This window comes from Tachyglossus aculeatus, chromosome 21 (genome assembly GCF_015852505.1).
Source record: "Tachyglossus aculeatus isolate mTacAcu1 chromosome 21, mTacAcu1.pri, whole genome shotgun sequence".
Classification (NCBI taxonomy): domain Eukaryota; kingdom Metazoa; phylum Chordata; class Mammalia; order Monotremata; family Tachyglossidae; genus Tachyglossus; species Tachyglossus aculeatus.
This window is the reverse complement of record NC_052086.1, coordinates 11,372,856-11,385,389: the sequence shown is the minus strand read 5'-3', so window position 1 is coordinate 11,385,389 and position 12,534 is coordinate 11,372,856. Positions and strand designations below refer to the sequence as shown.

Below are 12,534 nucleotides of genomic sequence, written 5' to 3'. Positions count from 1 at the left end.
CCAGTGCTCTGCACATAGTAAGCGCTCAATAAATACGATTGAATGAATGAATGAATGGCGCTGGGCCTAGGGGCTCGGCGCCCGGTTGAAGCCCTGCCCCAGGCTGACAAGGGACGGTGCCGGAGGGATGGAGGATCTTACCGAGAAACTTGTTTCCCTGCTGTTACAAAACTGATCCTCCCAGGGACTGAGCCCTGGGGCAGGGGGCATTCAAGAGAAGCAGCGTGACTCGGTGGAAAGAGCCCGGGCTTTGGAGCCAGAGGTCATGGGTTCAAATCCCGGCTCCGCCAATTGTCAGCTGTGTGCCTTTGGGCATGTCACAACTTCTCTGGGCCTCAGTTCCCTCACCTGTCAAATGGGGATGATGATAATAATGATAATAATGGTATTTTTGTTAAGCGCTTACTATGGGCAAAGCACTGCTCTGAGCGCTGGGGTAGATACAAGGTTATGTTGCCAGCTTGTACTTCCCAAGTGCTTAGTACAGTGCTCTGCACACAGTAAGCGCTTAATAAATGCAATTGAATGAATCTGAAGACTGGGAGCCCCCCGTGGGGCAACCTGATCACCTTGTAACCTCCCAAGCGCTTAGAACGGAGCTTTGCATGTAGTAAGCGCTTAATAAATGCCATTATTACTATTATTATTCCCACCGGGGGTCACAGGGCAGCTGCAGGGGGGAGGACACCAGCCGGCAGCAGGCCTCCGAATTGTGACTTCGGTGTAGGGCGCCCGGGGAGGCAGGGGACTGCCCAGAAGGGAGGGGATTCCCTTATCCCCTAACCCTAATCCATCTAAACATCTGTCTCCTGCTTAGACCGTAAGCTCCTTGCAGGCCGAGATCGCGTTGACCAACTCAGTCGCACTGTCCTCTCCCAAGCACTTAGAATGGTGCTTCCATGCAATAAGCAGGAATAAATACTGCCGATCGATTGATCGGCTGATCGGGTGGGAAGCTCTGGACCCCCGACACGCCCTGCCCTAAGTGGGGGCGAGGTGGTCATGAGGGGGACTGGCTCCGTGGACCCACCGTGGAGGGGAAGAGCGGACACTCACCCCTGAAGCCGATGGCCAAGAGGCGGGCCGCGGGAGACAAGCTCAGGGAAGCAGCGGGGTTCGCCAATGGGATCCGCTCCACCACCTGGATTTGGGGCGGGGAGGGGGTGTCGGCCGGGCGGGGGTCCCCGGCCTCGGCCAAGGGGCCCCCTCGGAGTCGAGGAGCCCCAAGGGGCGTCACCGGCCGGCCCTCCATCTTTCCCCGGGCAGCCGAAGGGGACGGGGGGCCCCGTGCGCACCTGCTTCTGGTCGAGGTTGTAGAAGATAACGTCCTCCTGCACCCCGAAGCCCGTGCAGACCACCAGGCTCTCGTCCCAGGGGCAAAAGGCAGCCAGAGGCCTGCTGGAGACCTGAGGCGAGACGGGGCCGGTGGCTGAGCACGAGGTCCCCGCTCCCGGAGCGGCCCCCGCCCCCGCGGCGGTGGCCGGGGCCCAGCGGGACTCCGTCTTACCTCCCGGTTGACGACGGGAGCCGGGGCGCTCAGCCAATCCACCAGCCGGCACCGGTCCTTCAGCCAGTCGGAAGCCCAGACGCTCAGCCGCCGATCCGCGCTCGCGGCCAACCACGGCTCTCCGCCTTCCAGCCCGAAGTCGCGGGCCTGAAGGACCACAAAAATAATCCCTTAGGGACCCAGGGCTTGGGAGGGCAGGGAGAAACACCACCTCAACCGGCCCATCAATCACCGTGTGCAGAGCACTGTACTAAGCGCTTGACCGGACTCCACCCTGCACCACCCCGGACCCTCGGGGCCTCCCGGCCTCTTCCTCGGGCCGAAAGGAAGCACGGAGAATTTCCCGCCAGGCCCCGGGGGAGGCCGGTGGGAGGGGACGGACGGCGCCCCGGACCGCGGCCTCACCTCTTGGCTTCCGGTCTGGATGGCGGTGATGGGAGAGCCCTCGTGGTCCCTGAGCAGCCGGACGGTGATCCCGCTCCGGGGGCTGCTGACGGCCACCAGCCCGTCCTCGCCCCCCGAAAGGATGGTCTCGCCTGTGCAGCCGGACCAGGGAGGGGGTTCGGGACGTGGCCGTGGCGGCCGAGCGAGAGGGACGCTGCCCGGGGCCAGAGCCCACTGGCTCTCAAGTCAGCCCCGAACCAAGGGGCAGCCCGTGGCCGGACGACGGGACCCCCGCTCCGCTGCGTCTACTTCAGAGGAGCGGTAGCGGTGGCACTGCCAGAGCACCCTCTGAGTGCCACGCACTATATAATAATAATAATGACGGCATTTATTAAGCGCTTACTATGTGCCAACCACTGCTCACAGCGCTGGGGAGGTTATATGAAGTAATCAGGTTGCCCCACGGGGGGCTCACAGTCTTCACCCCCATTTTCCAGATGAGGGAACGGAGGCCCAGAGAAGTGACGTGGCTTGCCCAAAGTCACACATGGCGGACAATTGGCGGAGCCGGGATGTGAACCCACGGCCTCCGGCTCCAAAGCCCGGGCTGTTTCCACAGTGCTCTGCACACAGTAAGCGCTCAATAAATATGATTGATTCATTGATTTCCACTGAGCTTCTACTTAAGCGCTTACTGGGTGCCAGGCCCTGTACTAAGCACCGGGGTGGATCAATCAATCAATCAATCGTATTTATGGAGCGCTTACTGTGTGCAGAGCACTGTACTAAGCGCTTGGGAAGTCCAAGTTGGCAACATATAGAGACGGTTCCTACCCAACAGTGGGCTCGCAGTCTAAAAGGGGGCTGCAAGCAAATCGGGTTAGCCCTGCCCCTGTCTCACCTGGGGCTCACCGTCTTAATCCCCGTTGAGGTAACAGAGGCACAGAGAAGTGACGTGACTTGCCCCGGGTCACACGGCAGACAAGGGGCAGAGCCGGGGTCCTCAGACTGTGAGCCCACTGTTGGGTAGGGACTGTCTCTGTATGTTGCCAATTTGTACTTCCCAAGCGCTTAGTACAGTGCTCTGCACATAGTAAGCGCTCAATAAATACGACTGATGATGATGATGATCCCCTAGGCCACACACTGCTTCCCTTCCTAATGTTTCTGACTCCTCCTCGGGCGTCCGTCCTTCCCCGCTCTTCTATCGGGAGCCCCCTCGGTGGGTGGGGCAGGGGTGGCATCATCATCATCACCATCATCAATCGTATTTATTGAGCGCTTACTGCGTGCAGAGCACTGGACTAAGCGCTTGGGAAGTACAAGCTGGCATCCGGCTCCCACCCGGGGGTCCTCCCCAGCGACGGGCAGGGTGGACCTCACCCCCTGCGGCGAAGGCGACCGCCGTCAGGGCGGCCGAGTGCGGCCGCATCTTCAGCTCCAGCTCGGTCCTGGAGACGCCGAAGAGGCGCAGGGTGCCGTCACCGTAGCCCGCCGCCACCCGCTGCGGGTCCTCCACTCCGGCCCGGGGAGGGGGGCTCCAGGCTAGACACCGGCAGCTCTGAGAGACGGGGCAGGGGGGAGCGTCGGCCCCGGGGTTCCTCCTTCCCGTCCGCGGCGCCGGAGCCCTCGGTCCGATGCCCGTGGCCGGCCGGCTTGGGCCGCCCCTGCCCCCGCGGCGTCGCCTTACCTGACTGAGCACCTGGAACTGGACCACGAGCTCCATGGTGGCCAGCGACCAGACGCGGACGCTGCCGTCCTCCCCGCCCGTGGCGCAGTGGGACTCCCCGGGGCCGAACGCCACGTCGTTCACCTGCGCAGGCAGGCAGCGGTCGGGGGGCACGCCCGGGGGGCGGGCCTGGGGGGGAGCGAAAAGGGGGACTCCCCCGCCAGACAGCTGGGACCCGGGGGGAGACACCCCCGGGAGGTGGAGACCGAGGCACAAAACCGCTCCATTGGTCTCTCCCAAGCACTTACTTAATAATAATAATAATAATGTTGGTATTTGTGAAGCTCCTACTATGTGCAAAGCACTGTTCTAAGCGCTGGGGTAGATACGAGGTAATCAGGTTGGCCCACGTGGGGCTCACAGTCTTCATCCCCATTTTACAGATGAGGGAACTGAGGCCCAGAGAAGTGAAGTGACTTACCCGAAGCCACACAGCTGACAAGTGGCGGAGCCCGGATTTGAACCCACAACCTCTTGACTCCAAAGCCCGGGCTCTTTCCACTGAGCCACGCTGCTTCTCTGTACTTAGTACTTAGTACAGGGCGCTCGATAAATAGACTGGTGATGATCCCCGGCAGGACCTTTCCCCCTTTCTGTGCCTCAACTTCCCCATCCGTTACCCTTCTTAGAGAGACACCCCCCCGCACCGAGAGACGGGGCTTTTTCATCTGGGTGAATAAAAACTGCGGGATCTGTACTGAGCGCTGGGGTACAGGCTTTTAGACTGTGAGCCCACTGTTGGGTAGGGACTGTCTCTATATGTTGCCAACTTGTACTTCCCAAGCGCTTAGTACAGTGCTGTGCACACAGTAAGCGCTCAATAAATACGATTGATGATGATACCCGTCGGCGAGGGGCTCGTGGTCGCTTAATAAATGCCATCATTATTATTATTATTATTATTATTATTATTATTATTATTGTGTCCCCCCAGCGCTTAGAACAGTGCTTGGCACATAGTAAGCGCCTAACAAATACCACAATTACTATACATAATATAGTATATATTATCCTGTATATATGTATATATGTTTGTACATATTTATTACTCTATCTATTTTACTTGTACATATCTATTCTATTTATTTTATTTTGTTAGTATGTTTGGTTTTGTTCTCTGTCTCCCCCTTCGAGACTGTGAGCCCGCTGTTGGGTAGGGACTGTCTCTATAGGTTGCCAACTTGCACTTCCCAAGCGCTTAGTACAGTGCTCTGCACACACTAAGCGCTCAATAAATACGATTGATGATGATGATGATATAAGAATAATAATGATGGCATTTATTAAAAGCTTACTATGTGCCAGGCACTGTTCTAAGCGCTGGGGAGGTTACAAGGTGATCAGGTTGTCCCACTGGGGGCTCACAGTCTTAAATATATATATATATATAAAATGCATATTATATATATAATATGCATAAATGCATACATATATATGCATATATATGCATACATATATATATATGTATGTGTGTGTGTGTATTAGGGGGCGGGTCTGAGGGTCTAAACTAGCCCTCTTCCTCCCTTCAAAGCCCTACCCACTGTTGGGCAGGGACCGTCTCTAGATGTTGCCAACTTGGACTTCCCAAGCGCTTAGTCCAGTGCTCTGCACACAGTAAGCGCTCAATCAATACGACTGAATGAATGAATGAACAAATAGGAGGGAGAACAGGTCTTGAACCCTCATTTTGCAGGTGAGGGAGCTGAGGCCCAGAGGTCACCCGGCTTCTCGGTGGCAGAGCCGGGATTAGAACCCAGGGCCTCAGGCTACGGGGCCGGCTCTCTTCATCAATCATCATCATCAATCGTATTTATTGAGTGCTTACTATGTGCAGAGCACCGTACTAAGCGCTTGGGGAGTACAAATTGGCGCTCGGTCGGTTCCCTCGGGGAGAAGCCGGGGCCGGTCCGGGTCAGAGCGTCCTCCCTTCCTCCCTCCCTCCACCCCGACGGCTTTTCACCTTGTTTTTGTGGCCGCTGATGAGGCGGATGCTGGTATTCTCGGCCCAGTGGACGTACCACAGCGTGCCGGCCGCGGTGCCCACGATGCCCATGTCCGTGCTGTCGTCGAAGCTGGCGCTCACCGCTGCTCCGTCCAGGATCATCTCGTGCTCTAAGAGGACCGAGCCGGACCTGAGGAGCAATCGAGCCCGCTGTTGGGTAGGGACCGTCTCTAGATGTTGCCAATTTGGACTTCCCAAGCGCTTAGTGCAGTGCTCTGCACACAGTAAGTGCTCAATAAATGCGATTGAATGAATGAACTGGGAGACGGTGGAGGGGGGACTGGGGACGGCGCTCTGAGCAGAGAAAGCAGTCAATACCACGGATTGATTGAAGAAGGTCATTATTATTATTATTACAGTCTAGTGGGGAAGGCAGGCCCTAGTATAAATTAAAACGAGGACGGAGCAATGACTCTGTGGACTGAACTACTTTAAGGGGTGGGGGGGGAGAACCCAGATGCTAGAGAGGTGGGAATGGGGGCACAGTGGGTAAGTTAGCAGGGATGGAATAAAGTGGGAAAGCTGGGATGTAATGGGAGAGGAGAATGGATAAATTGGAGGAAGAGAACTGATTGAGGGTTTGACAAACCTCTCATCTCCCCCACCCTGTTCTCCCTCCCTTCTGCACCCGGGTTCCTAGTCCCCTGTGCATTTTGGCACTCTCCTCCTTCACGCTCAGAGCACTTAAGTTCATAACTTTATAGTCTGTTGTTTCCCCGACCTCTACTTTAATTATCTGTCTCTCCCCAAGCGCTTAGTACAGTGCTCTGCACACAGTAAGCGCTCAATAAATGCGATTGAAGGAAGGAAGTAAAGCGGTCAGCAGGGGAATTGGAAGACCAGGGTTAGGCCACTCGCCTACTGACTCGCCTCCTGGGTGACCTTGGGTAAGTCTCTAATAATAATAATAATAATAATGATGGCATTTATTAAGCACTTACTATGTGCAAAGCACTGCTTTAAGCGCTGGGGAGGTTACAAGGTGATCGGGTTGTCCCACGGTGGGGCTCACAGTCTTCATCCCTATTTTACAGATGAGAGAACTCAGGCCCAGAGAAGTGAAGCGACTTGCCCCAAGTCACACAGCTGACGCGTGGTGGAGTCGGGATTTGAACCCATGACCTCTGACTCCAAAGCCCGGGCTTTTTCCACTGAGCCACGCGGCTTCTCTAACTGCTCTGTGCCTCAGTCTCCTCATCTGTCAAATGGGGAGTCAAATGCGTTTCCTTCCTGCTTAGACCACCGGCCCCGTAGGCTACGGGGACCGGGTCCCCCCTGATGATCTGGTATCTATTCCAGCTCTTAGCACATAGTAAGTGCTCAACAACTTCCACAGCTATTATTATAATTGTTATAGTTATAGAACTGTTCTTCTTTTATTCATTCATTCATTCAATCGTATTTATTGAGCGCTTACTGTGCGCAGAGCACTGGACTAAGCGCTTGGGAAGTCCAAGTCGGCAGCATATAGAGACGGTTCCTACCCAACAACGGGCTCACAGTCTAGAAGAGGGAGACAGACAACAAAACAAAACATGTGGACAGGTGTCAAGTTATTATCGTCCTCCCCTCTAGACGGTAAGTTTGTTGCGGGCTGCGAACGTGGCTACCAATTTGAGCCCACTGTTGGGTAGGGACTGTCTCTATATGTTGCCAACTTGTACTTCCCAAGCGCTTAGGACAGTGCTCTGCCCACAGTAAGCGCTCAATAAATACGATTGATTGATTGATTGATTGTACTGCAGTCTGCTAAAACGCTTAGTCCAGTGCCCTGCGCACCGTAAGCACTCAATATATAATAATAATACTAACGAAGGTATTTGTTAAGCGCTTACTACGTGCCAGGCACTGGGGTGGATACAGGCAAATCGAGTTGGACACAGTCCCCCGTGGGGCTCACGGTCTCGATCCCCCTTTTACGGATGAGGCCCCGAGAAGTGAAGTGATTTGCCCAAGGTCACACAGCAGACAAGTGACAAGCGGGCCCGACGCCACGCTGCTTCTCAATAAATAGGATGGATTCATTGATATCGCCATCAATCGTATTTATTGAGCGCTTACTGCGTGCAGAGCACTGTACTAAGCGCTTGGGAAGTCCAAGTTGGCAACATCTAGAGACGGTCCCTACCCAACAACGGGCTCACAGTCTAAAAGGGGGAATTACGACTGCAGTGCCGTCCCCAGAAACCTCGGCCGAGGGTAGGAAGGGCGGCCCCGAAAGGGGACCCGTTCAACCTGTTTCAAGACCGTTGTTGGGTGGGGACCGTCTCTATTGTTGCCAACTTGTACTTCCCAAGCGCTTAGTACGGTGCTCTGCGCACAGTAAGCGCTCAATAAGTACGATTGAATGAATGAATGCACCGCGTAACTATCCTCTGCAACCTTGGCATCCCTGCTCGTGCTCCCCGCTTGTCAGGGATGTCCTTTTCTTCCGTCGTCCCCCCAATTCCCGAGACGTGGCCCGCTCACCTCGCTCCCGAGCCCGCCAGCCTCAGCTCCTGCGCCGTTCCCACGGCCCAGAGGCGCAGTCGCTTGCTGCTGCTGCCGCTGACCAGTCGGTTTCCGGACCCCCACAGCAGCCCTGAGGGACCGGGAGAGAGCAGGGCGGTCACCCTCCGCCCGGGCCACGGTGGCCAGCTGGCCCCGGGCCAGTTGCGGACGGCCCTTTCTAGACTGTGAGCCCGCTGTTGGGTCGGGACCGTCTCTATAGGTTGCCAACTTGGACTTCCCAAGCGCTTAGTACAGTGCTCTGCACACGGTAAGCGCTCAATAAATACGATCGACTGATCGCCGATGGGGGTGTCGGCAGTCACCGGGCACCCAGGCGGGACGGCGCACTGCATCGGGCGCTGGGGAAGAACAGAAAACAGGCGTGACCCACTCCCTGCCCACACGGAGCTTCCGCTCTACCGGGGGAGAGACAGACATTCAAAAACGTTTGCAACCCGAGTGGTCAAAGTCAACAACCGAGCCCATATAAGAACAATAACGACGGTATTTGTTAAGCGCTTACTACGCGCCAAGCACGGTTCTAAGCGCTGGGGAGGTTACGAGGTGATCAGGTTGTCCCACGGGGTCTCACGGTTTTAATCCCCGTTTTACAGATGAGGTCACTGAGGCCCAGAGAAGTCACCTGCCCAAAGTCCCCCCGATGACAGTTGGCGGAGCCGGGATTTGAACCCATGACCTCGGACTCCAAAGGCCGGGCTCTTTCCACTGAGCCACGCCATAGTCATTCATTAAATGAATGAATTTAATTCATTCTCCCCCTTTTAGACTGTGAGCCCACTGTTGGGTAGGGACTGTCTCTATGTGTTGCCGACTTGTGCTCCCCAAGCACTTAGCACAGTGCCCTGCACACAGTAAGTGCTCAATAAATATGATTGATTGATTGATTAATTAAATCATATTTATTGAGTGCTTACTGTGTGCAGGACACTGCGCTAAGCGCTTGGGAAGTACAAGTCGGAAACGTATAGAGACGGTCCCTACCCAACAACGGGCTCATATCTACATATGAAGCCAAGGAGGAGGGGGTAAGTACGTCCTTAGGGACGTTGGCTGATGGGATGAGAAGATTTGAGGGGGCTGCCGACAGTCGGGAAGGCCTTTTGGAGGAGGGGGGCTTTCGGGAGGACCTTGGAGGAGGTCTGTCTGATGGGAAAAGGGCAATGCCTCCCTCCGCTAGACTGTCAGCCCCTCGAGGGCAGGGACAGCACCCTCTAACTCGCCCGGACTCTCCCAAGTGCTCAGGCTGGTGATGCCCCCTCAGGGGTCGCTCACTACAGGGCATCGATGGATGGACGGGTGGCAGACAAACCCTGCCATTTCCCCTATTCCAGTTACACCCATTAATAGACGGGCATCTATTCTAATGTCCGTCCTCGCCCCCCGGGGACCGTAAACTTTTGTACTGTCCTCTCCCAGGCGCTTCATACAGCGCCCAGCACCCGGTAAGTCAACGGTCGATAAATGCCAACGGGTGATGGCCCGTGGCCGCGCGGCTCACCGATCTGGCCCTCGTCGGCCTGCCAGGACATGAAGCAGCGGGGGGTTTCGGCGTCCCACACGCAGATCTGGCCGGCGCCCGTGGCGCCGTAGAGGAGCGGCGGGGCGCCGTAGCAGAGGGACGTCAGCTCCACCCGTCCTACTTGGCTGGGGACGGCGACCCTGTGAATCTGGCCCGGGGCGGAGATGCTCGTCGGTCTCCGCTGGGACTCACCCTATCCGTGCGCCTGGCCTACAGCCCGGGGCCTCTGCGTCTCAGACTCCCGTTGGGCTTTCCCAGGTGCTCAGCACAGCGCGCGTCCCCCAGTGGGACGCGCTTTCCACTTGTCGCCCACCCCCGGACCCGCCCCACCGATCCAGAAGGCTCCGTCCGCGCGGATCCTCCCTTGCCCTCCCGACCGGCCCGCCACTTCCAGACGGGGATCCCCCGGCCGCCCTGCCCACCTTGAGGTGGACGTCGGGGCCGCGCTGGTCCAGGAGCCAGAAGGTGATGCCGCCCCGGCCCACGCAGGCCATTCCGTCGGCGGAGAAAGGGCTAAATGCCACCCCATGGGCGGGCTCCGAGAGGCGGGTGGAGGAGAGCAGCTTGTAGGTGAGGGTGCTCCAGAGGGCAAGGGTGCCATCCGAGGGGTCCCCTGGGGGGCCGGACCCGCGGTCGCGTCAGAAACCCCTTGCCGGAGCCCGAGAAACAGGCTGGTGGGGCGGCATGACCCCACACCGTACCCTGCCTCCCGCCGCTCCCTGCCTCGGCTGTGGCGAGGCGGGGGTCCGGGCGGGACGCACGGCCTCTACTGACCCAGAGTGATGAGGAGCCGGTCGTCTCGGGAGAAGGCCATGGCCTGCACCGCGGTCTGGTGGTGGAAGAGCACCCTGTGGGCCGTCCCCTCCTCCACGTCCCAGATGCGGACCTGGCAGCGGGAGACGCCGCTGCCCTCTCCGGAGGCCGAGGCGAGGACCTGGGGGGAGCCGTGGGGGGTCAGCCCCCGGGGGCCCCCCGGAGAGCCCGTCCCCAGAGGCCTACGCTGAGGGGAAAGCGGTGGGAGAGTCCAGGCCCCTCTCAAAGGGCCCGATCTCCTCCCCAAGCAGGAGAAGCAGGGAGAGGACCGGTTAGAGAAGCTGGTGCCGACCACAGCATTTCCACTCCTGGGGCGTGGGAATCAGCGTACGACCCATCCCCACCGACCCAGCTCGCCGCCCCCCGCCCACCCTCTGGCCTTGGCCGAGGGGGCCGCGCCTCCTCCCTCCCGGGACACCCGGGCACCTGGGCGTCGTGGCTGACGGCCAGGGTGGAGATCTCCTCGGGGTGGCCGAGCCAGTGCCGCTGAGAGCCAGAATGCAAGTCCTCCACCACCACCACGCAGCCGCAGGTGTAGGCAAAGAAGCCTGGGGAAGAAGGAGGGAAGGAAGGAAGGCGGGCAGGGAGGGAGGGAAGGAAAAATCAGCAGTGGCAACTGAATCCGTGTCGGTGCCAGAGGAGGACTCCCACCCCGCCCCTTCGCGGCTCCCTCCTCTCCAGGCCTGCCCCTACCTGTATCCGGCCTCCACACCATATTCCCCCGGCCGTTCCCATTGTAGCCCACGACGGCTTTCAGCCTCAACCGCTCAGAGCCGGCCGACGGACGGGAGGCACGCTGGGAGGGGAGAACCGGCACCTCAGGACACGGCGCCTTGGGCCCCTGACGCCATCACACACGCGGGAGCATCTTCGCCGGGCAGCCCCTCGAGGCCTAGTCCGGCAGGAGTGGCGAGCGCTTGGGGCAGGAGGCTTCAGCCACCGATTACCGACTCTCCTTTCGGCCTGGGCCAAGTTGCCGGTCTTTTCCCGGCTTCCATCCTCCCCATCCGTAGCGGATGTGGGAGTGGGGCCCCCCCGTCACTGCCCCCAGCCGTCCACCCGGGAGTCCTGGGCCCATTTACCTCGGGAAGGGCCGGCGTCTCGGAGTGAGCGAGTAAGTGCTGACCGGAATCGGGCTCTGGTCTTCGGGCCTCGGGGCCTGGCAGGGACCCAAAGGGAGAGCGATGGGAAAATCTCCAGCCCTCTCCTCCCCACCCCCGGCCCCCCAAAGGGGAAAACATTCTTCCACTCAGACAGCGACTAGCTGTCAAGTCACCACTAACGGTACAATTAACCACATGATGCAACATTAGAAACGATGAATCCGATCTTTCTGAGGTACCACTACCGCCTGGCTCGTGCGCGGGTAGCCACGGTTCCGGCCCGGGTACCAGAACGAGGCTGCTGCCGCTTTTCGGCCTCTCCTTGCCAGATTCCCCGTCCCTCTCCTCCGCCCGCTGTTAAGAAGTGTCCCAGATCCCAAGGACCACGGGAGAAGGTGTCCTCGCCCCCAACCCTCCCGGGCCACCTCCTGCCCCCGGCTCCAACACCAACGGCCGACTCAAGGGCTCCTTGAAAACCGAGCCCGTGTCTGAGACTGGGCACGTCAGTGTGTTTCTCTCAGGGTGGTAGTGAGTCCCTGGATTCCAGAAACCTCATCTCCGGCCTCCTCTCCCCACCCAGTTTGACCCCAGGAAGTGAAGCCTCCAGGTGGATCCCTTTCTCTCCATCCTTCCCATCCCAGGGGAGAGGCTAGGGCGGGGAGGAGCTCTCTTGCAGCCAAGAGGCCTGGGAGATCCACACCCCATCTGTCTCCCTCACCTCCAGACGCACTGAGGGGGAAGCGGGGGGCCCCTTCCGTCCCAAACCAGGAGCCCCAAGCTTACTGCTCCTGGAGGGTCTGGGGGACTCAGAGCGAGGCCTACTCAACAGGGCCGCCACGACTCCCTTCCCGCTGCTGCCGCCGCCGCCGCCTTGCCGTTTCTCCGGGGGAGAGACGGGACCCCAGACGTGGACTCCTTCTTCATCAGACTCCGAAAACGCGCCTGGCAGAAGAACGAGAAGACGGC

At 58.6% G+C, this 12,534-nt stretch overlaps 1 protein-coding gene across 4 annotated transcripts in view; it reads right to left on the bottom strand.

The window, feature by feature from the left end:
• Positions 1-12,534, bottom strand: part of WDR90 (WD repeat domain 90) — a 37,807-nt gene that overhangs the window by 596 nt on the left and 24,677 nt on the right. For all 4 annotated transcript variants that reach the window (XM_038763599.1, XM_038763597.1, XM_038763598.1 and 1 more), the window contains 15 exons: positions 12,352-12,510; positions 11,548-11,624; positions 11,159-11,261; positions 10,892-11,013; positions 10,427-10,586; positions 10,075-10,265; positions 9,632-9,800; positions 8,092-8,203; positions 5,581-5,752; positions 3,582-3,704; positions 3,275-3,452; positions 1,913-2,043; positions 1,508-1,654; positions 1,296-1,406; positions 1,057-1,141 (listed from right to left, as the gene is read on the bottom strand). In XM_038763599.1, coding sequence (XP_038619527.1) covers positions 1,057-1,141; positions 1,296-1,406; positions 1,508-1,654; positions 1,913-2,043; positions 3,275-3,452; positions 3,582-3,704; positions 5,581-5,752; positions 8,092-8,203; positions 9,632-9,800; positions 10,075-10,265; positions 10,427-10,586; positions 10,892-11,013; positions 11,159-11,261; positions 11,548-11,624; positions 12,352-12,510 — 2,040 coding nt within the window. The remainder of the gene's footprint in view (positions 1-1,056; positions 1,142-1,295; positions 1,407-1,507; positions 1,655-1,912; positions 2,044-3,274; positions 3,453-3,581; positions 3,705-5,580; positions 5,753-8,091; positions 8,204-9,631; positions 9,801-10,074; positions 10,266-10,426; positions 10,587-10,891; positions 11,014-11,158; positions 11,262-11,547; positions 11,625-12,351; positions 12,511-12,534) is intronic.